Source organism: Ambystoma mexicanum, chromosome 4p, assembly GCF_040938575.1.
Source record: "Ambystoma mexicanum isolate Mex_15411 chromosome 4p, UKY_AmexF1_1, whole genome shotgun sequence".
NCBI classification, from domain to species: domain Eukaryota; kingdom Metazoa; phylum Chordata; class Amphibia; order Caudata; family Ambystomatidae; genus Ambystoma; species Ambystoma mexicanum.
The window spans coordinates 1,197,901,605-1,197,929,351 of record NC_090927.1 but is presented as its reverse complement, the minus strand read 5'-3'; the positions used below and the strand labels follow the sequence as shown (position 1 = coordinate 1,197,929,351).

Genomic DNA, 27,747 nt, shown 5'->3' with positions numbered 1-27,747 from the left:
CTCTAGTGTCTAGCATGTTTCTCTCCTAAAGGCAAGCGCTATATTCTAATGCAAACATATTCTAAAACCAAACCCTTCATACAACCAGGCCTATTTCTCTCTTCAAATGCATAATATGTCAATGGCTAATGCATAAAGTGGCAGTCTAATATGTGGATTAAATAATTGATGCTACTTCATGTACTACACAGAACTGGATGCGATAATGGATAACCATGATGCACTCATGCCTAAAGGGATAATACTGGGTAACAATGAGTAATGATTCGGTAATAATGGGTATTGGTTCTGTAACAAAAAAAGAGTACCGATCCAATGGGTCTTATGATTCTCTAATGATGAGTCTAATGATAACAATTCCAGGCTCCTCATTTTCACAGATTAAACAGTGTCTGGCTGGCCTCTAGGTGGCAGCATTGCGCCAAATATAACATGCATTAATAAAATGCACCATTATTAATAAACAATTTAAAAGTGTGCTTTTTATTGCCTAGTGAAAGAGCAAGGGCATTTTTGGGGACGGGCGGGTAAAGTAATTAACTGACCTGTAAGGCTAGAGAAAAAGAATTTAAAAAGGTCTGATAATGCAAAGAGCGATTCGTGTACAAGGAGCAGAATTCCTGTAAGACAAATTCTCATGTATAGGGAGAAACAAACACTGGAGGTACAGCAATGACGTAAGTCTTGAACCCAAACAATATTTGAAAATTAAATTTGGTGGATTCTCATACCTCAACAAAACGGGGATCATACAATTACTGCACTGATTTTACTGCGCCGCATGAAAAAGACTGCTTTTAAAAAAAATTTCAACCGCCTTTTCACTATATATGTGGGGGATGGGTACAGTAAATAATGTTGGGGAAAGTACAGGGTCTCTCCCGCATATATATGAGGTAAAAAGGGTGGGGTCGGAAAAAAGTCCCGTTTTTGGCAGCCGAAGTAAAATTGGTGCATTCATCACATAGATCTGAACAAAGCCCAAGGTATGGACAATAGAAGAATATCTGACCTTCAAATCACTAAAAACCTGGCTCTTTGATTTGCCCATCTAAAAAGTAAAATCACAGTAAAAAAATATATATTTTTTTTATTTTTTTTTTTATTAAATGCAACCTCAATATCGAGAGGTACACCACAAATGATTTAGTTGCCATTGGCCTCCTGAATTGGGTGAACCAAACTGGGCTGGCCCAGTGAGAGCAAAGCAAAATATCTCACCATCACAAAAGGCATTTCAGTCTATCCTGCTGAAGAAGGAAAATCCTACCCCAGCTCCCCATCCCACAAGACACATAGCCCAGAAAAAAACGCAAACACCACGATCGCCCATACCATTTCGGACCGATCCCCAGTGCTCCCGTGGCAGACAAATATGCAGAAAGGAACCCACTGTCAACCATATAACCCAGGAACAGTACAAGCATTACCTAGAGTGGACGAGGATCATCAGGATGCAACTAAAAAGACCTCAATTGACCGTCTCAACTAAAGTGCCAAGAAGCTGTGCTGTTGACATTGTTAGAGACACCATGACATAGCACTGTTAAGACACAAAGCACACGTGCCATCTTCATCAGGACATTTCCCCCATCCCAGGAGTAGGCGGTGCGTCCAGGAGACTCAGGCAATATGGCCTCCCTGGACCCTTCCTCCTCCTTTTGTTCCAGATTCCTATGCAGGTGTTCATAGCATGGGATGATGCGGAGTCTATGACATGTCCCTCTGGCCTCTTGTATGCTTCATCCAGAAAAGAAGTATTCTGCAGCAAAATAAGAATTTGAAATTGCTGGAAGTCATGTATCTCAAGCTTATAGGCTAGGAGAGCCCGGTTGGCCTAACACCAATGAGCGATGCTGGTCCTCTACAAAAATGCCCGATGGTAATGCATTGGGTTAGGTAACGTAAATAAAAAGGCGCTTTGGGACCCAAATAGATGAAATGTGTACCAAAGTGTTAGTGAGATTTGTGACATGCTAGGTACTACCTTCTTGTTCCCCAGGGATAGGCCGTGCTTACAGGGTAATGCCAGATACCCAGAAGATGCCTTCTGCTCCTTCTCAAATAATGTCAAACCCGCTGGAGTTTATCCTGGTGGTACCCCACTGGCCACAGTAGTCAGTCTTGGTTTCCAATTTTGGAAATGGCAGTAGCCAGGGGTTGGACTACTCCTTTCCCAGCTCCTCAGTCACATACAGACAAAGGAAAAAAAAGAAAAGACCCGTTGACGCATAGAATTTATAACATGAATGATATCAAAAGGAAAAAAGCAACTGAAATAGTGATCTATGCCCAAATGTATTGATGAAATCATGCAAAGAGTTGTATATCAAATAAAAACATGAAAAGTACATATACATTTTTCAGTTAATAACTATATCCCCGTCACAAGCAATCCTTCAAGCCACCAAACATTCCTAATAAAAGCAACGCTGTGCAAATAGTGCATTGTAAAGTGCAAAATTGTACCTTGAAGAGACCGGTACTAAACACAGACAAGCACTGTTACAATGAGAGATATGTGCCATGTTATTTAGCAACCCTAAATTGGCAACATGCTTAACCTCTAGGGTAAATGGCAAATGGAATGAAATAGTCCAATTCAGCTAGGAAAGTTATCAATGGCCAACTCGATCAGTTCAAATAATTTGTACACAACCCAGCCTTATTCAGGGCAAGGAGGTAACACTGCTCATTCGTTGCAACCCCAAAGCAATTTTAGCTGTCATTATAGAAAGCATTAGTCTATGAAAGAGGGACAACCAGCCAACGGCAAGATCCTCACTATACCTTTCGCAAAGCGACAGATTGTTCTGAAGAGTGAGGCATAGGCAATTTTCCACAATGTAGAAACAACTACTTCAAGTCATAAAAATGACCAAAGCGCCGAATATTCAGTAGACTTGGAGCGGACGGGACATTATGCATTACTGCATAGCCACACCCGATGGGAGGGTGGTTAATTCGCTTAAACATACCCGATCACGTATACAAGTGAGGTCACATATTAGACTCAGATGGCAACAATATTATGTGTCATCTCATACAACTTCTCAGTCACGTCAGGAAGAGTGTTCCCACCACAATAAATGAAGAGGCAGAGTCTGCATAATGGGGACCTTCGGAACAGGTAACAACTGGTGTTAAGCATTCCAGTCACCAGGCAACCCAGAGCTCCACTGCAGGGACACTTGCTTATGAATTCTCAGGCATGCCTCTGCCAGTCAGGAATCAGGGCTCGTCAAATAGGGGAATGTCAGCAGATGCGCAAGGGATACCTTTTTCATATTTATGGCACAGCCACATACGCACACCCCAATACTTCCATAAATCACTAAAGACTGAAAGTTAGGGGTTTTCCTCATGTGTTTAGCACTAGCATTTTGAGCATGGGCAGCCACTGCAGGATTTGAAATTACTACCAGCTATTTTTCTACTGCTTCTAGCAAAGAGCCTGGTTAACTTGAAACCAGCAGCTCAGGAGCCGATTTTGGTACCGGATGCTAACTGGTACCTTGTAAACATGCATCTGTCACATTCACTTGTAATATTTGAGAAGGGTACTAAAGAAGAATTGGGACACATTTAAACAGAAAGGATCATACATAATGGGTAAGGAAATTAAGGGGTGCCTCGCCTGTAAAAATTAGTTTTGCAGTGTATTGTGTACTCGCTCCAGACTCCCCGGCGATAGCCCTGACTACTGTTAGATGCCTGACACCCAGGAGCTGGTTTTAGCTTCTGTTTATTAATTTCAAACCATTACTGCCATTGTTTGACAAACATCCGATACACAAAAAGGTGCCTGGTCGCCCTCTGCATTCTTTCTCGTCTATGTGGTCTTCTTCATTGGCTTTGTTCATCTTGGCACTTGAGTATTACTAAAAAGTCTGTACCGGGACAATGAAATGGTACTTGGAAGTAATGCCCAGCTACTAACTGATAATCTTCCTTACTCCAACTCTCATCACAGTACTTATGACCAACGTTCCATCTAAGCTGTGTGCGCTTTTGCCCAGCTTCCGTCTGGGTGCCGCTCAGAAGAATTTTAAACAGGGCACACAGACAATTCCCACCTATTCAAAAAGGCACAAGCCACAGCAGGTACCCAATATTTGCATTCTCTCGAAATAAATGTAAATTATAATAACTAATCTGGATATTCTGGTCTAGTTTACTTAATTTGCGGTACTATGCAAGCTTCACCTTAAACACACCCACAAGAGGTTAAAAACAAATATGAAAGAGTGGCTCCGAAAAGTGGCTCCATAAACAGAAAGACATTAACCAAATTATCTTCCCTCCCCACCCATCACTCCTATACTTGACTCTACCCCTAGTATACCGTATTCAAAATTCTGCCCCAGGGCACATTCAGATATTACCAGACAACCCTGACTGTCTACCATGGCTCTGTAAAAGGTTACCAGATTTTTGACCTATAGCCACTGGTTTCATGAGTTATAAAATGAATGGACGCTATGCTAAGGGGGCGTGGCCTGGAGCACCAGCGATGAGGCAGCTCCATTGATGGCCTCCGCATGGGTCCGCGGTTAAAAGCCGATTTCTCCCGGTTCCTGCTTTGCCCGCCATGAACGCCGCCAGATTGATGCAGCAGAACATCCCCAGCACCATCGCCTGTAATCTGGGAGCTTAACGCCCCTGGGTTCGCAATAAACGCGGCGAAAGAAACGTTCCGCCGGCGCCATATCCAAGATGGCAGCCGCTCCTCTGAACCCGCGCCTCTGCACCCCGCCAGCTCCTCCTCCTCGACACGCGGCTGACACTGGGGTCCGGAGCCTTCCTGGCACCCTTTAGGGGGGGCGCTGATGGTCCCTGCTCCCGCCTGCCTGCCAGTTACACTTCATTCTGGAGCAGCTCGTAGGATCCTAACCTGCACCCCGCCATTGGACCGCGCCCGATGCCTTGGTGAGCCCACCATCAGCGTGATCTGCGTGCCGGTCCCCCGGAGGCCTGAGGTGAGGAGCTGGGGGTGGCCTAGCCTCCTGAGGCTTGCAACATCTGCCCCCCCCAGCGACCCGCCGACCCACACAAACCCACGCTGTTCCCCGGAGTGTGACGCTTTCCCCGCTTTCCCTGCTTTCCTGGGGCGCCCCGGCCCACCTCCCCTCTTCGCCAGCCGGGGAGAACCTGCTCCGCCAGCCGCATGCTGGACCCCGCCGCAGAGGGCCACCTGGAGCCCCGGGGCCCTTACGGTGACCCAGACCACTTCCTGAAGGTCTGGAATTCTTCCCACGTTCTGGGGCGCTCCAGCCCCCTCCACCCCCAATCGCTCTCGCCATTTTGGATCCTGCGCCAAGTGGATTTGGGGCCGGACCCCCGGAGGGTGCCACTAATCCCGAAGCCATGTCCCGAGCGCTGAAGTCCTCCAAATCGGCTGACATTTCCACCATGCTACAGGCTGGAGATAAAGGAAAGAAAGCAGATTACTCCAAACTTACACCCCAGAAAGCGACCAACAAGGGACACTCGCAACAAAAGAAGCCCTCCAGGCCTTCATGTCGGACATCAAGTCAGAAATCAGAACCTGCATGACGGAGCTCACTGCTAAACTGGAACAAACTGACCAAAGGCTCGGGAGCATAGAGCAGAGGATGGGGGAGGCCGAAGACCTGGCCACAGATCATTCTAACTCGTTATCGGCCCTACAACGTACCATCCAGATGCTAATGGATAAGACCGAAATTCTTGAGTTCAAACAGGAAGACATGGAACACCGCTCCTGCCGCAAAAAACTGCGCATCCGAGGGGTACCTACATCGGTATCTTACAAGGAGACCCGTAGGTTGCGCCCTCGCAGGGAAGTGGATTCCGACTCCCCTCCAGAAGTAATTACAGGAATCCATTTTTACACCTCTAAGGAGGCCATCGCAGCAATAGGCCGATCAAAGGAGGAGCTCTCCTTCCAGGGCGCCCCAGTACAGATCTTCCAGGACCTCTCCCCTCTGACTCTGCAGAAACGCGGGATGCTTCGCCCGCTTTCGCTATTTCTCCGAGACCAGCAGATTCGCTACCGGTGGCTCTGCCCCATGGCGCTACAATTCTCCTACAAAGGCACTTCTCACACCATCAGCCACCTCGATGACAGCATCTATTCTCCGTCCGGACTCCCCCGGGGCCTCAGATCCATCCCTCCCAGGCCGAACCAGCCTGGCCCGAACTCCAGCTCCCCAAGGCCGAATCGGGCCCCTTGGTCAAGGGTGCAGAGAAACCGCAAACCCAAATGACGTGCGTGGATGCCCGCACAGGAAACATAGCACTGGAACCACTTGAGCCGCTCGAGCTCGCCTCGGACCCTATGCGGTCCATACCCTCCTCCAAGGTGGATGCCACCCATTTGCCCTTGGAGAACTTCCCAACCATGTTGGTTCTGTCGGATGACAGCCTGGGCGGCCAGGGGCCATGCCGATAGTTTAAAATCGGCCCCCTTGGTCGCAGTTTGGACCTCCCGTTGGAGGCAGTTGTTGAACGCTCATATCTCCCGTTGGAGACCAGTCTTAAAACCCTCAACCACAGGAGAATCTGAATTAGCGATGCTCTCACAGCCATGGCTGATTTAAACCCCCCCCCCCCCCCAGTTTTCCCCCCCAGCAAGCGAACTCTTTGAGCCAGCCGCCACATCTGAAACTCAAGTTCACCACCTTGAACATTAGGGGTTTGAACTCCCCCCCCCCCCCCCCGAAGAGGAAATCCATTCTGCAGAGGCTACAGGACGATGGGATCTCAATCGCTTTCCTGCAAGAAAACACCTAATCCCATCGGAAGTCTCTCGTTTCCGAAGCAGACTCTTTCCGCTACAATTCTTTGCTTCCAATGGAACTAAGAAGGGAGGCACCGCTATTCTATTCACGAAAGACCTGAAACCCCAGATCCCGGACTTGCTACGATGTCAGGATGGTCGCTTTATTGCAATAAAATGCATTTTCCTGGGCCAGCTCTACACCCTCATCTCTGCCTATACCCCGAACGAACACCAGGAAGGCTTCTACCAAGACCTAGAAGACTGCCTCCTCCCATTCATCGAGGGGCAAGTCATCATGGAAGGGGACTTCAACAGGGTCCCTGACCCCCTCAAAGACAGATCCCACCGCCCCCCCCCCCCCCCCGACATCCTCCAGGGATTCGAAGTTGGCCACTGGCCTGCTCCATCTGTTCCGCACGCTGAACATTGTGGACTCCTGGAGGGTATTGTCCCCGGACAAGAGATATTTCACTTTCTACTCGTACGTGCATCGCACCTTCTCCAGGATCGACCTACACCTGACCTCCCCCAAGATCCTGACCTTAACGGACGATGTGGCGATTGGCCCCCGGATCCTGTTGGACCACACTCCAGTCACCCTGACCCTGCGGTCTCACGACCCAGATCCCCCTCCTCGCCGCCAGTGGAATCTATTTGATCCTGTTCTGGGAGACATGGCAGTGAGAGACTCAATCGCCAGGGCAATATAAAACTTCTTTGCAGAAAACCGGGATGAGGATACTTCCCCGGCCAACACCTGGGATGCCATGAAGGCAGTGCTCAGAGGGGAACTGATCGCCCAAGGCACCGCATTCCATAAAAGAAGGCAGGCGACCCGGGCTGCCCTGGAAGCCGAGGTCCGTGACGCTGAAGCTATTCACAAAAGAAAGGGCTGGGCCCCAAAATCTTATAGAGTCCTGCAAATGGCAAGGAAGAAGCTCAAAGCGCATTACGCCGAGTCTACTGCAAACCTATTAACTAGAACCAAGCAATGGTATGCTCATAACAATAAGGCCAACAAATTGCTGGTTAATAAACTGGCCAGGGAGAAGAGCAGGAATTCCATCCTGAGCCTCCGTGACCTGCAAGAGGGTGGGAGGTTGGGGGGGGGGGGGGAAGAGATCCACTACGCGGACCACGAGAAATTACACCTGGCGGCTGCCCACCATTCAAAAGTAATGACGGCAGCCCCGAGGGATCCTGCCGAGCAGCGTGCATACATCCATGAGGCGACACTCCCACACCTGACCCCGGCAGCCAGGGAAGAACTTGAAGCACCCATTACAAACGAGGAAGTGGAGGCTGCCATGAAAAGCCTGAAATCTAGAGCCCCAGGTCCGGATGGTTTTTCCACCCGCTTCTACAAACTCTACCGGCTCCAACTGGTGGCCCCCCTGGCTCGACTCTTCAACTCATTCGCGACCTCTGGAACGGTCACTCCAACGATGCAGGAATCTGTCACAGTCCTCATCCTTAAGCCTGGAAAGGACCCCCAAGAAATCAGTTCGTATAGACCCATCTCACTGCTGAATCTGGATGCAAATGTATATTCAAAGATCCTGGCCAATCGTCTTGCACCTATCCTTCCAAGCATCATAGACCCAGACCAGACTGGGTTTATAAGTCACAGGTCGACGAAAGATAACATCGCAGAGCACTGAACCTGATAGAGATCGCCAACCAGGACTCTCAGCAATTGGCCCTACTGGCGCTGGACGCAACCAAGGCCTTCGATAAGGTGGACTGGTTTTACCTACGCCTCACTCTGGAGGCCTCTAGCTTTGGTCCGACCTTCGGGAAAATGGTCTTCGCGAACTACCAAGCCCCCCCAAGACTAGGCTGAGGGTCAACGGCCGCCTATCAGATCCAATCCACCTCACATGCGGAACGAGGCAGGGATGCCCTCTGTCCCCGCTGCTCTTTGCTCTGGCCATGGAGCCACTGGCCCTACGGATTCGCAAAAGCCCCCGGATCAGTGGCCCGAGGGTCGGCTCCGAACAACATAAAGTGGCCCTCTATGTGGATGACGTCCTGTTGACCATCACGAACATTGAAAAACTCCATGAAGGCGGCCCTGACTGAAATCCACGACTTCGGGAGGGTATCGGGGTTCGCCATTAATTTTCAAAAGTCAGCGGCGCTCGGAGTGGGCCTGACCCCAGCCGAACGAGAGACCCTAGAGGAACGAGGCCCGTTCCAATGGAGCACTCACTTGATCCCATACCTGGAGGTCCAGATTCCCCTCACTCCCAACGAAAGTCTATCAGGCTAACTTTCCGCCGCTCTTCGAGGAATTGGAGAAGGACTTGGCCCGCTGGCAATCGCAAGAAATCTCCCCGTTGAGTCGCATCACATGTAAAATGAACCTTCTCCCCAGCTTCCTCTATGCCTGCGCCTCCCTCCCAGCCCTAATTCCGCTTCCCCCCCTACAGCGGCTTCAAAGAAAGATGGTCGCCTTCATCTGGAAGGGGAAGAAAGCACGCATCCCGCAAGATCGATGATGGCCAGCACAAGACTGGGTCGATTGGGGGTGCCCGACCTCCGAAAAAACCACATTGCAGCGCAGCTGGCCCACCTTCAGGCATGGGGGCTTGCCACAGGGTGGCCAAAATGGGTGGACATTGAGCAATCCTACCTCCCTCTCCCCCTCCGCTTCCTCCCGTTTCTCCCCACCGCCCTATGCCGGAGCTGGCCAGGAGTCCTGACGGCCACGAAACAGTCAATAAAGGCTTGGGAGTGGGCCCGCAGACATTGTGGCGTCCCTGGAGACCTGAGTGCACCATCTCCAATCTTCCTCAACCCAGCGTTCTCCCCTGGAGCCTGTCCAAGTAGCTTTAATTGTGTCACAGGAGGCCTTGAAACCCTGGGGCAACTCTTCGATGGGGACTCCCCCCCCTAACCTTTGAACGCTGTAAAGCGGCATTCCAACTAGCGGAGACGGATAGATACTCCTATGCCCAACTCAGGCACTGGTGCTCCCACCCCCAGACCCGGGCAGCGGCCACAAGACCCCTTACTTCGCTAGAGCTAACAGTGAGCGGCCTGCCGGCCCGGGGAAAGATCTCAACTCTCTATAAGCTACTACAAGAGGACCCCTTTCGTTCCAGGCCCTCCTATATGTCTCAATGGGAGGCGGACCTTGGGCACGCCATAGAAGACCACGCGTGGGTGGACATTTGGTCCAGAACACGCACAGCATCCCGCTGCATCACCAACCGAGAGTGCGCCCATTAACTGCTCCTGCGGTGGTATTACCACCCCCCCCCCCCCTCCGCCGCCTTCATCACTTCCAACGGGCCCTGGAGCCTCACTGCTGGCGTCTCTGTGGCCTCCCAGGATCACTTTCATATGTGGTGGACCTGCCCCAGAGTAAAGGACTTCTGTACTCATTGCCTAGACACTATAAAGGACGTCACCCGGGTGACCATTCCACTTGCGCCTGAGCAAGTCCTCCTGGGGATCCCGCTACCAGACGTGTACCAGAGATCGGGGAGGAGAGCGACCCTGGTATCCCAGTTCTTGCTGGCAGCCAAAATCATGGTTGCCCGCACTTGGAAATCCGCGGATGGTCCCCTGATGACCCTCTATTGGATCAAACTCTGGGACAGCCTGATCGCCGAGAAGGTCACGGCATCTAAAGCAGGACTGCTCCACCGATTCATGGACATTTGGGCTCCGGTGCTGGACTATGACCAGAACTTTCCAGCCCTGACATTTAAGCCATGCCCGATTGCGAGAGCCCTTCATTCTATGGACGATCCGTCGCCACTATTGGACCAGGACGACTAGGCCCGGGTACAGTGCTCACCGAGGGACTTGAAGGGGAGGGGGAGGAGGGTTTTGTGCCTTATATGTCTTGAGCTGCTATAAGTACTGTGAATGTATATCCTCCTGTGTGTCGAGTTATAAATAAACACATAAAAAAAAAAAAATGAATGAAGTTAAAGCACATTTACTCATGCCGCCTTAGCAAAAGCATCACCCAGACTATGTAACCTAACTGTCAACTCAATTATGAGATACTGATTGTAAGTAAACAGACTACTTGTATATGTAACCTCATCGCATGCTTCCTATTATTTGTACATCGGTCACACAAGCACTTTGAAGCTGCATTATAAAACTTGCATATTGATTTGTCCTCCAAGGATTTTGAGTAGAGAAATGTAATGCTCAACATCTCAACCTTTAGCATTGCTAACATTACTCTACATGTTTAGAGCAACATTGCAACATCATTTACTTGGCCTGCAAGCGATAAATCGGTATGGACATTACCTGGCATTATTCGTATATACCTAGGGCAACAGATATTAAAATAACTAGAATGCTTTTCACACAATCTGCAGCCTTTCCAGGTTTACAGTTCCATGGTGCATATCCCTTATCATAATTATATGGTAACTCACTGCAAATAAAAAAAAACAAACAGTTTACTGAGCACTTGAATAATCCTACCCAACAATTTAAAGATGGAGTATGTTGCAAACAATCTGTATGCATGTCATAGTAATTGTGCACATGCAGATTCATGACATTTTCTTAAACTGCAGATAATATGATGATGAAGCTTTACATGTTTTGCCCACAAAGTATTAGTATTGTGGGCATGCAAGTATCCAGTATGGTGTTTTACTGCTACAATCCCTCACTTTTTACAGAGCACTGTCAACTAGTATTGGAGGCTAGCACAGGAGCAGTGGAGGTGTATGGGTGGAAGGGCACAGGCACAGGAGAACTCTCCTTCACGGTGAAGTACAAATCGGCAACTTTTGAAAAACATATCAAATGTTTTGGAAGTACAGTGAAGGAAAGGGGTCTGCTAAATGATAGGAAACTCTAGTAACAGTCTAGGAAACTGCACCTTCTGTTTCTGTTTTGCTCAGCTGCCGGGGCTTTTCAATATAATCATGTGTTTGCATTTAATGCCTCTGGCAACCCTAATGCTTCTTGTTCAACTAATAGCTGTGAATTTCAGAAGAGAGGTCCCTAATTAAACACAAAGGCTCTCAATCTGTTGTACCTCAGAGCATTGCTCCTATGGACTCAAAAAGGCAAAATGTATGTGAATTTCTTCACCTGTGCTCCTTAAGATACCTCAGAAAGGTTCTTATTGAATTTTGTATAGGATGTGGTAAGGAAGGGTGGGCAAAACTATACGCTTTATGATATGCCTTGTCATTTCACTTGATGTGTCAGAGTTACAAGCATAGCTCCGATACGATGTTGCTCCCTACTTGGGATCAAATGATTTTTCAGGGAGTAAGAAAGTAATTAGCTTTGCAAGTACTGATATTTCATGCTTATTAAAATATGTTCTTCCCCTTTCAATTCCTCTTGCGATCAGACAGTAATATTATCCGTGTTACTACCAATGCCACTGGTCACAGATTCAAAGAAATGTCAGTGGAACTTTGTGGGTAGAAGCAGGGGGTAGGCTCCTATGTTTTTGTTGAGCACATTTTCCTGTTTTTAGGAAGAATGAAGATTTATGTGCCTCTTCGCTCCAAGGTGGGTTTTGAGCAAATGTCAACTCGCATGATAGCGCAATGAGGATAATAAGCAAAGGCCCAGGATTCTGATCATAATATTCTGTGGTGCAGTTATTCTGATGCAATTGTTAGTACAAAAATTATGAGAGGCATGCTCTCCGCATCCTTGAACTACCTCATTAAAGTGGCACATTAACTATTGTTTTCCGACATTCCTTTTAGTTGCCATTATTTAATTGCAAAAATTGTATCCTGTCTACGTTGTCAACCACATCAGGGAAAGGCAATGTTTTTTGGTTAAACACATGTTCTTTTCCAGTTGCATTAGACACTTTCTGCAATCTGAGCGGTGCAGGCAAATGAATAACCAGAACTAAAACAAGTCATTGGGTGTAGGGGACGGGGATTTGAGGGGGGGAGGGGGGAGAAGAGGTGGGGGTTCAGGGTGCAGTCGTCCAGGTGCAATTCACAGGATATGAACGTACCTTTGAATAAATCCACTTTCCGGACCTCTAGTGTGCCTTCATCATTACGGCGCCTGCGACGCATCCCACATTTTGACGAGCGGACGAACCAGCTCCTTGCTATACATATCTAGTAACGTGCTGCCCTCCAAGCTGGGTGAATAATACTGGAAAATAATGGGCCTCCTGCTACCACATTTGACATTACACAAGGATTGGCATTTGTGAACACTAGATCTATGTCAGCAAGCCTTGCATTGCAGCACCTTCAACAAGTTTTTATTTACTCTTGTCAGGACAACCAGTGAAATGGATACATACATAGTGACTGAACTGACATTTAATGAGCCGTATCGCCCTGCAATACGGGGATACAACCAGGGTTTGAAGAGCAAACCCTGCAACCATGGAGGCCAACATTGAAGCACCCCCACTTTCCAGGACACCAGAAGAACCGAAAATAGTGTGGGGGCAGTGGAAAAAAGATAGTTTGATACATATCCAACTGTCATGGATGGAAACATGTCTTATCCTGAAAGGAAGAAGGCTATCTTACTGAACAGTCTTGGTGTAGAAGGGAGGAGGATTTTTGGAGACTCTTCCTCCAGTTCCTGCAGGAGACTGATGGGGATGCACCATATTTACTAGGCGACAGAAAGCGCTTTAATGGAGCAGTTTGGACCTTGCATTAATGTAGCTATGGAGTTCTCACATGCAAGAGCCTAATGAAAAGGTTAGTTCATATTTGGCAGCTCTAAGAGCAGTAACAAAGAAGTGCAAGTTTGGTAACATAATAGTCTCATCAGATCAAATTGTGCGTTGCACTACAGACAAGATTGCAGGAGAGACTTCTTAGTGGTCAGAACTAACCTTAGAACAAACCATAAGTATGGCGAAGCTGGCAGAACAGTCAGCAGCCTACTCTTCGACCCTGTCTGGCACCCCTTAGAGAGAGGTCGACAGCATGGAGGTGAAGAGCCCAAAAACTACCAAGGTTGTGGAGAACTTTTCCCAAGAGTGCCGGAAGGCAATGAAGACATTTGGGGAAGCTACCTCCAGACAGAGCAAAGTAGAACAAGATTTTGTGCTTTGAATGCAGTGATAATGACCATGTTTCCACAAGTGATTGTTGCACACTTAAGAATGCTACATGTAGTAAATGTAGGAGACGTGGACATGTAGCGAAAATGTGCAGGGGAGGCAAATTTACTAATGATGCGAGGTGTGTGGATGATATGCAATTTTTACAGAACTTAGACGACCTTTTAATTGCTACTATAGATGAACATGTGACAGCACCATGGGGTTGATGTGAGAATTGATCGGCATGGTTTGTGCAGGATGACTGATTCTGGGTCAAAATACACTGTAGTCAGTGCTAGGGATGTAACGGTATTACGGTATACCGTTAAAGATACCGTGAACCACTTAATTGAACAATAATAACCGTCACATTGTTTAAACCGGTACACCGTTCATACCGTTAAGTGTGTTTTTCAATCTGATTTGGAAAAGCTGCAGTAAGCAAGTGCTGCGCAGTCTTGGTCTTGCACTGTTGGATGTGCCGTCTGCCAAGTAGTTTCAGTTGGAGCAGTTTTTAATGCCATTCCATAAACCACACATTTGCCTGACACAAAATCAATATGTTAGCAATAGGAAGAATACATACAGTGCCAAGAAGGAAAAGGGTTTACTTTGGGTTGGCGGCTTTGGGGTTCATATATTTATAATGGATAATGTTTTCTAAACATATGACAATGGGGGATTTCCCTGGTTCCATCATTGAATTTACATATAATAAGTCACACTGTGCAATTTACTCATCTCTGTGGGTATTCCCTGCTGCCATACCAAAGAGTAACATGTTGGTGATTACTGAACACCTTTTGGCCCGCAAGTAAACTAAAGGCTGTAACGTAAAGAGAGATTGTGAGCGTGTGCGTGTATGAGCACAAGCGTCTACTACCACCAGACTCCATTGATCTGTGGCATGCAGGTTATCAAGATTGCAACATGTTCATCTTCACCAGTAGCCAGTGGGGGAGCTAAAAGCCTAAATGACCACTTAAGAAAAGCTATTCAGTTTGCTTTTCCAGTCGCAGCAGGGCCCCCCAACCTCTTCCTCTCCACAGTTGTGTTTGGTGGAAGCAAGGGGTGGCATTTCAGTGGAAAGTATGTTGAAAAGCCCAATTCTGGCCCTGGGTGCCTGGTTTTGTTTGTGATGATAAATCTGACAATTTATGACCTTTTAGAAAATATTTGTTAAGATTAGTTAACTCCACCTGCTATACCGCGATAACCATGATATACCGTCATTTGGCAAGAAGGTTATTGTACCGTCCTAAAACTAAAACCGTGACACCCCTAGTCAGCGCAGGCACATTTGAAAATGTAGGCTTCAAATTAACAGAGCTGCAAGCTCCCGATATAATCCCAAAAGGATATGGGAGGTATACAAATACAAATTCTGGGTTCGAAGGTTGTGAGAATTTAATTAAAGACAGGAAGGCTCAAAGAAAGTTTTCGCAGCAGCCAAAAGGAGTCTATTAAGCTAGAAACATCAGAAAGCCTTAGGAATTGTACCGCACCCAAATCCAACTGAGTAATGTTTGTAGAAGGTGGACTGTGATGAATTTAGAGAGGTCTTTAGCAAATTTGTTGTTTGAAAGGTTTCCAGCACAGGATTGTGAGAGGGGCAAAGGCAGTTGTTCATACAATAGGACCAGTGCCGTTAATGTTAAAAGATAAAATTAGGTATTCCAAGATGGACGCCAGTGGGTGAGGGTGTGTGATCCCGATCTCCACTCCTGGCTGATTAAACAAACCTGCACGTTGAGTGAATTGGAGGCAGGCTGGGCAACATTGAGAGACCATACAACAAAGGCGCACAACCTCCTACCCCAGCAAGCAGAGAAGACCCAGCTGGATGAAAGAAACAGGGCATGGCAGACAGGCGGACCCAACAAGGAAGGAGAGCAGGAGGAGGAGAGGGGTGGTCGCCGGGAGGAGTGACAAAGAGCAAGGAGGTGATCTTGACCACGGATGAGGCCAGATAAGGACAAATAGAACTTTTGCAGCACTGGATTGAAACCCGGCACAAGTCTTCCGTCACAGTTAGCGGCCGGGAGCATAACAGGAAAATAGCAGCGGAAGTCAAGCACTGGGGCAGCAGATAGACTGATGGCACATGGCCAAATAGTTGTTTGTGGAGGAGGGGGGTCAAGATAAGCGCCATGTGGATGCATTGACATTTAGTAAGAAACTTGGCATGGCTGGCAGACCGGGAAACATACCCAGGCAATAGGAATTCTCCATAGTGTGAAATAATGAGGGGAGGGTGTGGTCTGGAGGAAACAAAGGTGCTGCAATTTGGGGGATCCTGACGGCAAGTTATCTGGGGCCGCCTTCAAAAGGAGGCATTGGTGGGGCTGAAGGAGGAGAGAATGAGTCAACTTCAGGCACAAAGAGAATATTGAGAGACTGTCAGGCACACAACTCAGGCGGACAAAATAAGAAATAGGGGAGAGAGGAAACTGCCCACGTCGTGTAGGCGAGGACGCCCCTAGGCTAAGAGGTTGTGGTACGAACATGGTGATGCCTCCCAAATGCCAAAACCCCCCCCAAAAAAAAGCACCTGGACCAAAACAAGGTAACCCCAAGCAGTGCAGGAAGGTCTATTGGAGCGGTGCTGGAAACAGACAGGGGCCAAAAAGAAAGTAGCTCTGGAAGAGAAATGGGATGTCCCGGATTGTGCGGTAATGGCATTTAGTAAGAAGGCCTCAAAGAGTACCTTAGTGAAATGGAAGGAAGAATCACAAAAATGTTCAACAATTCACTTCACTACGAGAAGATCTGAGAAACTGATTGAGGTTAAGGGGGTGGGGGAGTGAAAAAGTGATTACTGAGCAGGGTTTGGTGGAAATGTCGGATGAGGTACGGCAGAACAGTGAACTATTAAGACTAATTGGCTAGAGTCTCGCATAACCTAGAACTACAGGCGGAGGACTTGAAGAAATGCTCAAGGTAGTCTAACATCAGATTGAAAGGCTTAAGCGAATCAATATTAGACACAGACTTGAAAGACATTGTTCAATGTTTTGGAAATTTGTTAACTATGTATTGCCGGAAGAATATGGGCCAGAGGAGGAGAGAACCTGGGGCTAGATCCAGAGATGTTTTAGTGGCCTTAACTTCATATGGATTAAAAGATCACTTTGCGTGCAGCAAGAACGGATGGGAATAGATGGTGAACAGGACACAAGTTCAGCTGTATCAGGATTTGCCATTGGTAACATTGCAGAGCGAAGAGATGTGGGCCAGATGACACTTGCTTTGATTTAAAAACGGATTCCATATAAATAGACGTTTGTTTGGGCTGCTTTTCAACCTGGAAGGGGTACGCCATTGCATAACATCCTGTGCGGAAGGTCTGGCACTGCTGAATCTGGAGGAAGAAGGGCATGGAGAGAGAGAAAATAGAAGCCCTCCTCCCAACGTGGAATACGACCATGGAATTGGTCTATAGTGCAACGAAAAAGGGGCAAAACTGAAGGGCCTGCAGGGGCGAGAGCGGGGGGGAGATGTGGAGGGGGCAGGGTGTCTTACACCTGAAAGGTGGGGTGTGTACAGTCAAGGTAATAGATCGATACGGGGCCTGGTTGCCGGGAGGGGAGAAGTGGCGGATGAGGTCTTGGAATCTAAGGGAGGTGGTAGGATACTTCCCAGAGGGGGAGACCTCAGGTATTTCTCTGGGCCCAAGCTTTGGGGGATGGTCATGGGGGAAGATATCATAGGATCTTCGGCCTGATCCTAAGAGGATTAGTTTGGGGGGGGTGGGGGGTGTAGAGGAAGTGGCTACTATTAAAGATTGGGAATAATCCAAAAGGGTCAGTGAATAATCTAAATATGTTTTGCATGCAAGGTTATATCTTACAATGTTAGGGGATTAAATTCACCAGTTAAGCAGAAAATGGTGGAAGCTCGGTTGAAAAAGGAAAAAGGTAGACGTTATAAAGCTACAGGAGACACACATTAAGAAGGCAGAGAAACTTTGGATGAAACGTGTTTTTTTCTCCAAAATCTATCAATCTAATGCAGTGGGGGAAGACTGGGTTAAGAGAGACAGAGCAACGGTAGTGAGGTCCCTGGTGGATAGGGAGGGGAGATATATTTTTCTAACAGTGCAGGTTGAAAACAAACAAATCACCTTGGCAACGGTGTATGCACCTCTACAGGGCAGTTGGGGGTTCTTACGGGAGGTGGTAGCCAGGTTGGAGGATTTTGCAAAAGGGGAAATAATATTCACGGGGGATTTTAATTTGACATGGGACCCTAAGTTAGATAGATGTAGGGGCGCAGGGAAGGGGACAGCGCTCCCTACACGGGCGTTGAGGTTTTGGAAACGTTTGGCAGACCAAGAAACGAGATGAAGGATACCGCATATATACCAATCCCTGTCCAGAATTGATTATGAGTGGATAACACCTAGTTTAATGGGGGAGGTTCGGGAGATAGGTCTATTTCATTGTCGGATCATGCTGCTCTAAAAGTGACGTTTAGGGATTTGGGCCTGTGAATAAGGCTGTGGGCATGGAGGTTTCCAGTTGAACTATTGAATGATGAAGTAGTGGTGGAAGCGATTAGGGATAAGATAGAAGGGTACTTTTCTGTTAAGAGCAATCAAACGGTCTCGCCTGAAGTGACCTGGGACACCTTCGAGGCTGTAATGTGGGGAGAACTTTTTGCATTGCACGCTCAGCAGGAGAAAGAGGGCGAAAATGGAGGGGGACCTGGAAGTTCAATTGCGAAAAACCCAACGGGCAATAGTGAAACACAGGACAAGGCCCCTATGCAAAAGGTTAAAGGAGCTACAAAGTCGGTCAGAATTGTTACGGATCCAGAGGGCAAAGAGATCCCTGTTGATGACCAAAGAGGTATTATGTATGGGGCAAAAAAGCAGATAAGCTACAGACTCGACAGCGGAAGGGATCAGAGACAGCTAAGACAATCCAGCGGATTCTGCAGTCCGATGGATTGGTAACAAAATTGGTGGCCCCAACGGAAACGTTTGCCCAATTTTACTAAACAATGTACGCATGAAACCACCCTGATCCTCGGGAGATACAACGCTACTTTTTAGATATATCTCTGCCAAAGATAACAGCTGTAGAACGAGAAGAGTTAGATAGAGATATTAGGAAGGAGGAGGAGGTAGTAACAAGGGCATTGCCATTGAATAAAGCCCTGGAAACGGATGGATTCAGAGCAGCTTTCTATAAAAGAAAAACGCAAAGCAAATCGGCCCCAAGATTAGCAGAGCCGTTAATTCCGGTAGTGGCAAAGGGAGGTGAGGGGGGGCAGGGAGGGGGATAACACTGACCATGTCGTAGGCAAAGGTGGTGGTGTTCTGGAAATCGGGTAAAAAACTGACAAAATGTGGTTAATATAGACCCATGGCATTAATAAATTATATTGACGCAAAATTATATACAGGCATTCTGGCGGCAAGATTGACACCTCTCCTCCCGGTTTTGATAAACGCAGATCAATCGGGATTTATCATAGGTAGACAAACATCAGATAACATTAGGAGGGTGATAATCCTGTTTGAGAAAGTAAACTATAAACAAATTCCATCAGTGTTAGTTTCATTGGATGCCGAAATGGCGTTTGATCGAGAGGAGTCGCCCTCGTTTGCCGCTATGGAACAGATGGGAATGGAGACCAACTTTATATTGATGGTATGAGCAAATTTTCAGGCCCCTAAGATATAGTTAGCTGTCAAACAAGTGTCTCGCATCAAAGAAATAAGACGGGGAACCCGACAGGGATGCCCATTATGGCCACTTTACACAAAATATTTGGACCCATTTTTGCACAAAATTAGATCAAGGTTGATTATACGGGGCATGCCCCTTGGTGGGAAGGAAGATAAGAATGTCGCTTTTGCGGATGACATATTGATAACATTGACACTTCCTAAACAATCTCCAGCACTGTTGGTGGAATTGATGGAAATGGAGCGGATCGTGGGACTGAAAGTTAATATGGGGAAGTCAGAGATTTTAGAATTGGGATTTAGGACAGAAGGATGCTTTGTCCTCCTACTCTCCCGTTTGTTATGGCGGATGGATGTATCAAATATGGCTATGGTGGTCTCACAGCTGTACGACTGCAATGCAACTACTACAAAAGTCAAAGAAGATTTAGGGAAAGGGACCCCATTCCGTATATCATTGCTAGTAAGGGTAGCTTCTATTAAGGTGGTGACTCTTCCGAGACCGCTTAATAAGTTCCAGGCTCTTCTGATAAAGGCTCTACATTCCTTTTTTATGGCATAAGTGGTCTCAAAATTTCTTTGGTGCAATAAAACCCAGAGTGGCACTACGTACATTAATGGCACCTAGAGATGGAGTGGGAGGGGTAGGGGATGGGGGGGAACCTTCCAAATTGTGTAAAATATTTGGAGGCAGCACAACTACGTATAATTTGTGAATGGTTTATGGGAAGATACCACGAGAGTAGGATGGATAGGGCAGTGGCGGGATGTCCATTAGAAGGGATCCTTTGGCTACATCGTTAAGATAGACCTCCAAATACACAGACTAGCCAGGTACTGGCAGTAGCATGCGATATATGGGACCGGCTTCTAGAGAGGAAAGCTATCCATGCGTCCATCCCAGTTTATTCCGCTATTTGGGAATCCGCAATTTCACCCAGGGATGGCACAGGGACATTCATATAATGGCGCAAAGTGGGATGTATGAAAACGCGAGACATGATACAGGGATGAGATATTCAAACATTTGAGGAATGTAAACAATCTGTAGGTCTTTCGGAAAAGGATAGGATGGAGTACTATCAATTAAGACACTGGATAGCAGGGTCAGGGGTTAGAGTGGTAGCGGGGAGAGAGCTTACAGGGTTTGAAAATTCATCATAACTCGGGCAATAGACAAATGTTGTCTAAGCTATATGCGATACGGATGGAAGGGGAACAGGTCTAGGGATATATGCACAAGGGAGAGAAGACTTAAGTGATGGATCTACCCAGGGAGCATTGGAAACATTTATAGGCAAATATTCCCAAACTGACAAGGTTGATTCAGGTCAGTGAAATGTGGTGCAAGATCATGTTTCAATGGCACAACACCCCGAAGAGGCTGCACATAATGTTCCCGACAACTACAGAAAAATGTAGGAGGGATTCTGGCATGAAAGGGGATTGGAGACATATGGTGGGAGTGCCCAAGTTTAAGGACATTTTGTGAGGAGGTTACGAATCAGATGCATATGATATCCTCAAATACGAATTGGACACCTACGGAATGGATGTGTGGTTTGACATGGAGACCCTCCTGCCTACTAAGATACATAGCAAAGCATTTATGTTAACAGTGATAGCAGAATGGTTAGTAATAGCGAGTGGCTGGAAACAGAAGAGACCACCAACGATAAGGGATTGGCTGCTTAAACTGTGGGGATTCATGGCTATGGAGCGGATGACGTATATTTTCCAAGGTCAATTGGTAAGATTTCAACAAGAGTGGGCATTGGTCTTGGACATTCTAAAAGGTGACTTTGTACAACAATAGTGTCCTCATGACCACAGAATATTGAATATAATGTGAATAATAACAATGCAGCTTACTTGTACAAGATTGAACAATGGAATCATGACTGCCACGAGGCGGGAACAGGCTACAGCTTCTTTGCTTCTGCTTTTTCTCCTCTCCCCTGCTGACTTCCTGGCTGAATCTGACACTGGTTACCTGGCCACCTTCTGATCTATGGCCCAGGTCCCCTCCCCTGCCAGTTGCACACCTGCACTGCCTTCCTGGCAACCCCCGCACTTGGGACTGTTTCTGTATCTCTACAAGTCCCACTACCAGCACTTGAAACCTGATGTCTGCACTTACCCTTGCACTTGCTGGCCGTACTTTTACTTATTGTTATTTATCCCATGTACTGCACTGTCCCCCTCCACCGCACTTTCCCCACTTCCCCCTTCCATGCACTTGCGCGATCGGAATAACACCTGGCCTAGAAGGATCGCTGTTAGTCTTCCCTCTGTTCCCCCTTCCTTGCCTCGTCGCGCCTTGAAGCACTTGTGTATAGGCACGTTACAAATGCCATATCATACATCATATGTAAACCATGCGGAAAGTCATTTTCTATTGGTCATGGAGGTTTTAATGATGTGCAGCAAAATAAGGATTCAGATTTCCAAAACAATGGCTGTGCAGTCACTCTCCGCCAGGATGGGAATCCAGCGTCTGTTATCCCTCTTCTGGCATAACCGATAACCATTCAATGGACTGTGGAATTAAACTTGCTGCTAAAATATTTCCTCTCTGCAACATTGCACGCAAAATAAACTGTGGTAAAACAAAGGCCAATGCAATGGAAGTTAAACGTGTTTGGCCCCTTATTCTATGAAGGATTGTGTCCATGATCGGACTTGGCAAAACCCTTTGAGGTTTTCTCCAGTGGTAGTGATGCTCATGTATCAGACACTTTTACTCCCTACAAAAATAGGAGAAAAAAAAAAGACCCATGGATATTTTTGGACCAGTAGTGCACATAGTGCCACAGAAAGAAACTATTTTAACTATCGAATTGGAAGAAGTAAACATGCATCTTTTAATGTGCATGAATAACTAGGTGCAAAGAAATAAATTACTACAAAAAAACATTTTCTTTTCAGTGAAACGTTTACACGCTTATAAAATATTCTCATTGCGAAGTTGACTTACGTTTTTACACCGTAAAAATAATTTTACTACCAACTTTAAAAACAAATAGGGAGTAAAATGCTCCCACTTCGAAATCATATCGGTAGCACCGGTGATGCTTTTAAAAAGGATAAAATGTTTTACGCCAACATTTTGGCCTTCATTTAAAACAAGTTTCTTTGTTTGGGGCAGATAAATCAAGTGTCAATTTTTGAAGACACAATGCTGTGTTCACCATACTGAAAATGTGGGTCGCAAAATTCAGAACCACTGTTGCGCGCGAGCGCACGCACACGACGTTTGATGTGGAGAATCTAGTCACCAAGGTTTACAGTAATTTTTCCTGTTCTGCCAACCGTAGGCAAGAATTAATCAGGATGAGCTTGAGTGGCGAGAACTTTAATGCCATGTACCTATGAGATGGCTTAGCCTTTTACCAGCCATTCAGCACGTGCTATCCAACTGGCCTGCAGTGCAAGCTTCCTTTCTGTTAAATTGGCTTCTACGCAATGCTAGTGAGCAACAACAAAACAAGCCTCAAAACATGCGTTTAAAGTGCCATATGTTAAAAAAAAAATCCATTAATATTGTGGGTGGAAGAGGCGATTTAGGAAGATCCCTGGAGAGAGAGAGAGAGAGGGCAGTGGGATTCTACTCGGTCATCTTTGTTATTCATAAACCAACCGGCGAGTTCTGACTGGTCATGAATCGCAAGCTACTAAATATGTTCAGCGAGACTCCGCACTTCAAGATGGGGAGGCTGCAGAGGATTATCAAACTGATCAGGAAGTTCTGCTTGCTGGCATCCATGGACACATACTTTCAATTGGCCATTCTGAGGTCTCATCAGAAATATCTGCGTTTTCTGTTCAAGAGCAGACATTTCCAATTCAAGGCTCTTCCGTTGAGCCTCCCAAGACTATACCCAACGTCTTTACAAAGGTGTTGGGTCCAGTGGTGGCTCCCCTTCACACCAGGGGGATACAGGAGTTTCCTTACCTGGGTGAGTGGCAGTTCAAGGATTCCTCCGGCGATCTGTTGGTGGAGTAGGTCGGTATCACTTGAAGGGTTTCGCAGGATCTAGGGTTTCTGCTCAAACTAGTAAAGTCATATTTGAAACCATCACAGAATCTTCAGCACATTGGGGCCACTTTTGGACAGCGCAGAGGCAGGTTTAGCTGCCACTGGATTGAGCAGTCCGTCTGCAGTGTCTGCTGCCCATGCACTTTATTACAGCCAGAGAAGTGCTCCAGGTGTGGGGGCACATGGCAGCATGAGATTGTGGTTCCGTGGGAGAGGCTTCACGTGCATCCAATCGTTTATCACATGCACCAGTGTTGGAGGACACTCATGTTTGCGAGGCACAGGCTACCGTTTCCCCAGAACTGAGTGTGTGGCTCTGGTGGTGGATGGACAATCTTCTGCAAGGATTTCAATTGGTACAACCCTTGCCAAACATAATTACTACCAACAACCAGTGGAATCAGGTGGGCAGCAGTACTAGGGACCCAAAGCGCTCTGGGGCATTGGATGGCCGTGGAGGCCTCTCGTTCTGCCAAATGGAGAGTTGGCAACAATTTTGCTAGCTCGTTAAATGTTTACCCGCTGCAACCACCGGTTGGCTGTTGGTGTACAAGGACAACACATTGGCAATGACATATGTGAACCGCCAGGGAAGAACACAGTCCCATCAGCTGGAGTCAATGGCATTCATGTTGGGCGGAGCACAACCACCTGTCTCTGAGGCAATTCACATCAGGGGGGCGGTAAATACCCAGGCTAAAAGTCTGAGCATGGTGCTCCCAAGTGTTGCACAGGTCAGTATTTCGCCTATCAACTCACCATAGATGACACTCTGATCTTCTCCTTTACTTACTTATTTGATGAGCTACAGTCAACAATTTCTGTCCCTCCGCCATCAAATACTGGAGGTCATCTCACTCACTCATGCTCAACTGCACTAAGACTGATGTTCTCCATTTCCCCATCTAAACAGGCTCTCTCTTACTCTCCCCCTCTTCCGACAATCCTTCCCTACTCTGCTTCTGCTCACAACATTGGTGTCGCCTTTGACTCCTCTCAGAACTTCTCCAAATCTACCACTGTGACCAGACAATTTACTCATCAGAAAAATTAGGCACTTAGTTTTGAAGGGAAGATGTCTTATCTCCTCTTTTAGTACTCCCTTGATCGGATTTCTGTGCCAGTCTACTTTATGGCCTTCCCAACTATACTTTTTCACCACTCGACAAAGTCTGCAACTTAGCTGTCCGTACACTCTTCAACCTTTCCTGCTTCACCTCCACCTCTCCAGCCCATCGTCAGTTGGGCTGGTTATTTATAGGACAGAGTACAAAGTATACATTTATTCAAAAAATCTTCAAAACTATACACAGAAATGCCCCACTCTACCCATTGGCCCATCTCACTGCCCACTATCCCCTTCGCTACCTACGATCATACTGGGGTCACCTCCTTATCACCTCTCATGCCCCTTATGCTCCCCCTCATTTCCGCTCTCTTCCACTCCTCGCTCCCTTACTCTGGAATGCTTCTCCCCCTCTCTGCACTACTCACTGCTTTGTCTCTATTGAAATCCAACCTCCTAGCTCTCCTACTTTCTGAAGAACAGCTTGCATAGCATTCTGCCCCACAGCTCCCTTTTCTCTCCCCCTACCTCTCTATGACAACCCCACAGCAATTATCCCCCAAGCCTTCAACCTATAATTTAGCAATTCTGACACAATCCTGTTGCTATATCATGCTCCACTGTCCTAGTCCCTGGCCCATGTTTCTACCTTCCCTGCATCAGCTGGTTTTATAGTCAGATCCTCTCACCCACTGTTAAGGACACTGGTCCTCCACTCTGTAAATCAATGTTAAAACGTTTTGTAAACATTTTTATGGCAAAAATGCAATATTTTCCCTGCAATTATCATTAAATCCAATAAAAAACGTATTACCAAACAGCGCAATCACCGCCAAATCAGTGTACCCCAGGTTCCTTTTTTGCAAAACGTATAACACACTGGAATCTAGACTGTTCTGCTCTGACCCCTAGGCTACATATGAAGCCTCTCCCTCACTTTGTGTGTGTATGTATATATATATATATATATATATATATATGCATACAGACATTCTTGCATACATGTTTATTGTATCCCATCTGTACTTTTTTGCACCATTATTCTCAATCCCAGTCTATGTAACGCTGTAACCAAGTTGTAATTATTCTGTACTCGTTGCTTTATTCGTTTATTTGCAATGCCTTAACTAATTTGAAAGTATTCCTGTAATTTACCATGCAAAGGCGCTCAGATACCTCCGGGTCGGGTGTGCCATATAAATAATAAACAAACAAACAAAGGGCCTCCAGTAGAGTAGGGAACAGTTTTTGGTTAGACCGTTCTATCAACCAACATATCGTTGTTTCAATAATCTATACCGCTGCCAGTTGTCGACTACCCCAATCCTCCAAATGTGACAGCCAATAAAGCCTCACATTTCCTTTGCTCTCCGGTTTTACTCTGCTGATGCCCTCGCGCCGTTTGTTCGTTTTATGAGCTCCCCCGTGAATCCTGTCCACACTCACCGCACACAGCTCTGCGCATCCATGTCCTCTTCGATTAACGCCTTGCCGAAGTAAATACAGTACTACCTTGTTTTATACCCCCCCCAAAACAACCTTCCCAAAACTAAGCCGTAGCTCCGGTAGATGCTGACATGAATGATCCACCACACTAAATTTTCCGCGCAAGCTTTCAAAATTCGCAAATATGATTGGCTACTGCGGTCAGATGCTCTAAAAGGATAGCCAATTGTAACCAAGGAAGACGGAGCCCTATACCGGAAAGAGTGCGGGACCTCTGGGTTTTAGAAATAGAAGAAGGCCTTGCAAAAATGTAAACACATTGTTAACATGTTCGATTGGTCTTATACTAACATTAACTTATTGTCAATGTCACGAACGTGGCACACGCTGTCATCAAATGTGTCATTTTTTTAAAAAAAGAATGTATAGCACTAGACATTTTCTAGGCAGTATTGCATCCATGTTGAAACACTAGAATGCTCACTCATGGTGAAACGCTAGAGCTCAGCATGCAAACGTCGCACTCGCCACCTCTACATAAAACAAGCATGACAAAGCCAATCGTTTTGGCTTTTGGATAGGCGTAGTATTAACATTTGTCAGGTATTACCATCCTATGATCAGTGTGTGTGTAGGCAGTGCGTAGTTGTAAGTGGACAGAGTGTTAATGGTGTGCGGGAGTCTTCACATTTGTGCTGTGTTTGTGCTGTGTGTGTGTGTTCTGTGGGGGGGTGGACAGTGGATGGGGTGTGTGCATGGCTCCCAACTCACAAGCTTTTGGCTGGTGTCACCCCCTTGTAAACAGCTGATTTTGTGGCATGACAGGAGACTTAATATTATGCATTACAATCTTTATTCTGAAACCACAGCAGCAAAGAAAAAACTTTCATAAACAAAAAAGTTTCAAAACAGAACTAAATAGAGTTCAAAGTCAATGTAAGGAGGGACTCCCCAAACCACAGGGAATGCCCTACAGGAGACCAATGGGCAGGGACCCTCCTCTCTAGATGTCTACTCTAAACCCAACCCCTCTTTCTTTGCTGCTGACACCACAGCTAAGTCACTCTTTTTAGTTGCGCCTTGCATGCTAGTCAGTAGTTGGCATATGAATTGGGTATCATATATTATATGGTGTAGAGGGCAGTGTTTACTTTATAGTAAAGTTTTACTGCTTTCACCTTGGAAAATGTGTTTCCTTATTTTAAGTTTTATTGTTGTATTGTGGTCTTAATGGGTCGCGTGCGACTGACGCTTTATTTGTAGCGTGGTTTATTCCTTTTATGAAGCAAGCATTCCGCTTCTAGTGAAACCTTTTTCCTTTACCCAACACGCGTGGGCCTTTCTGAAGCTTTAGCTTCAGGCCCGGCACGCATGGGTTTGGCTTAGCAGTGCTGGGCTATGTGTTTATTTTTGTAATAAGTTGCAGCCGTGGCACGCAGGTCTTTCGAAGCCTTGGCTTCAGACCTCACGTGCACAGGCTGTTTGTTTGTGTCATGCCGCGGCGGGTATGGCGTGTGTGGAATCGCTGGCGTTTCTGTCCGCCGTAGCATTTCACTCCTCGTCTTTTCCCTGCACCGCTCTAGTCGTTGCACACGAGCGTGACCCGGAAGTATAAAGCACTCCACTTCCGGGTCGCATACGCGTTGCAACGTTTCCGGGTTCCCTCCTGTGTTGTTGCCGCTCCCGTTACTGGTGATAT

At 46.7% G+C, this 27,747-nt stretch overlaps 1 protein-coding gene across 4 annotated transcripts in view; it reads right to left on the bottom strand.

Moving 5' to 3' along the window:
- The window catches only part of BUB1 (BUB1 mitotic checkpoint serine/threonine kinase), a 1,594,853-nt gene extending 1,568,646 nt beyond the window's left edge, over nt 1-26,207 (bottom strand). For 3 of the 4 annotated variants that reach the window (XM_069606848.1, XM_069606845.1, XM_069606847.1), the window contains exon 1: nt 26,049-26,201. In XM_069606848.1, coding sequence (XP_069462949.1) covers nt 26,049-26,071 — 23 coding nt within the window. In that variant the 5' untranslated portion in view covers nt 26,072-26,201. Of the gene's footprint in view, nt 1-26,048 lie in introns of all 4 variants that reach the window. The other variant, XM_069606846.1, reaches the window with a different exon arrangement.
- Nucleotides 26,208-27,747: the final 1,540 nt, after the last annotated feature.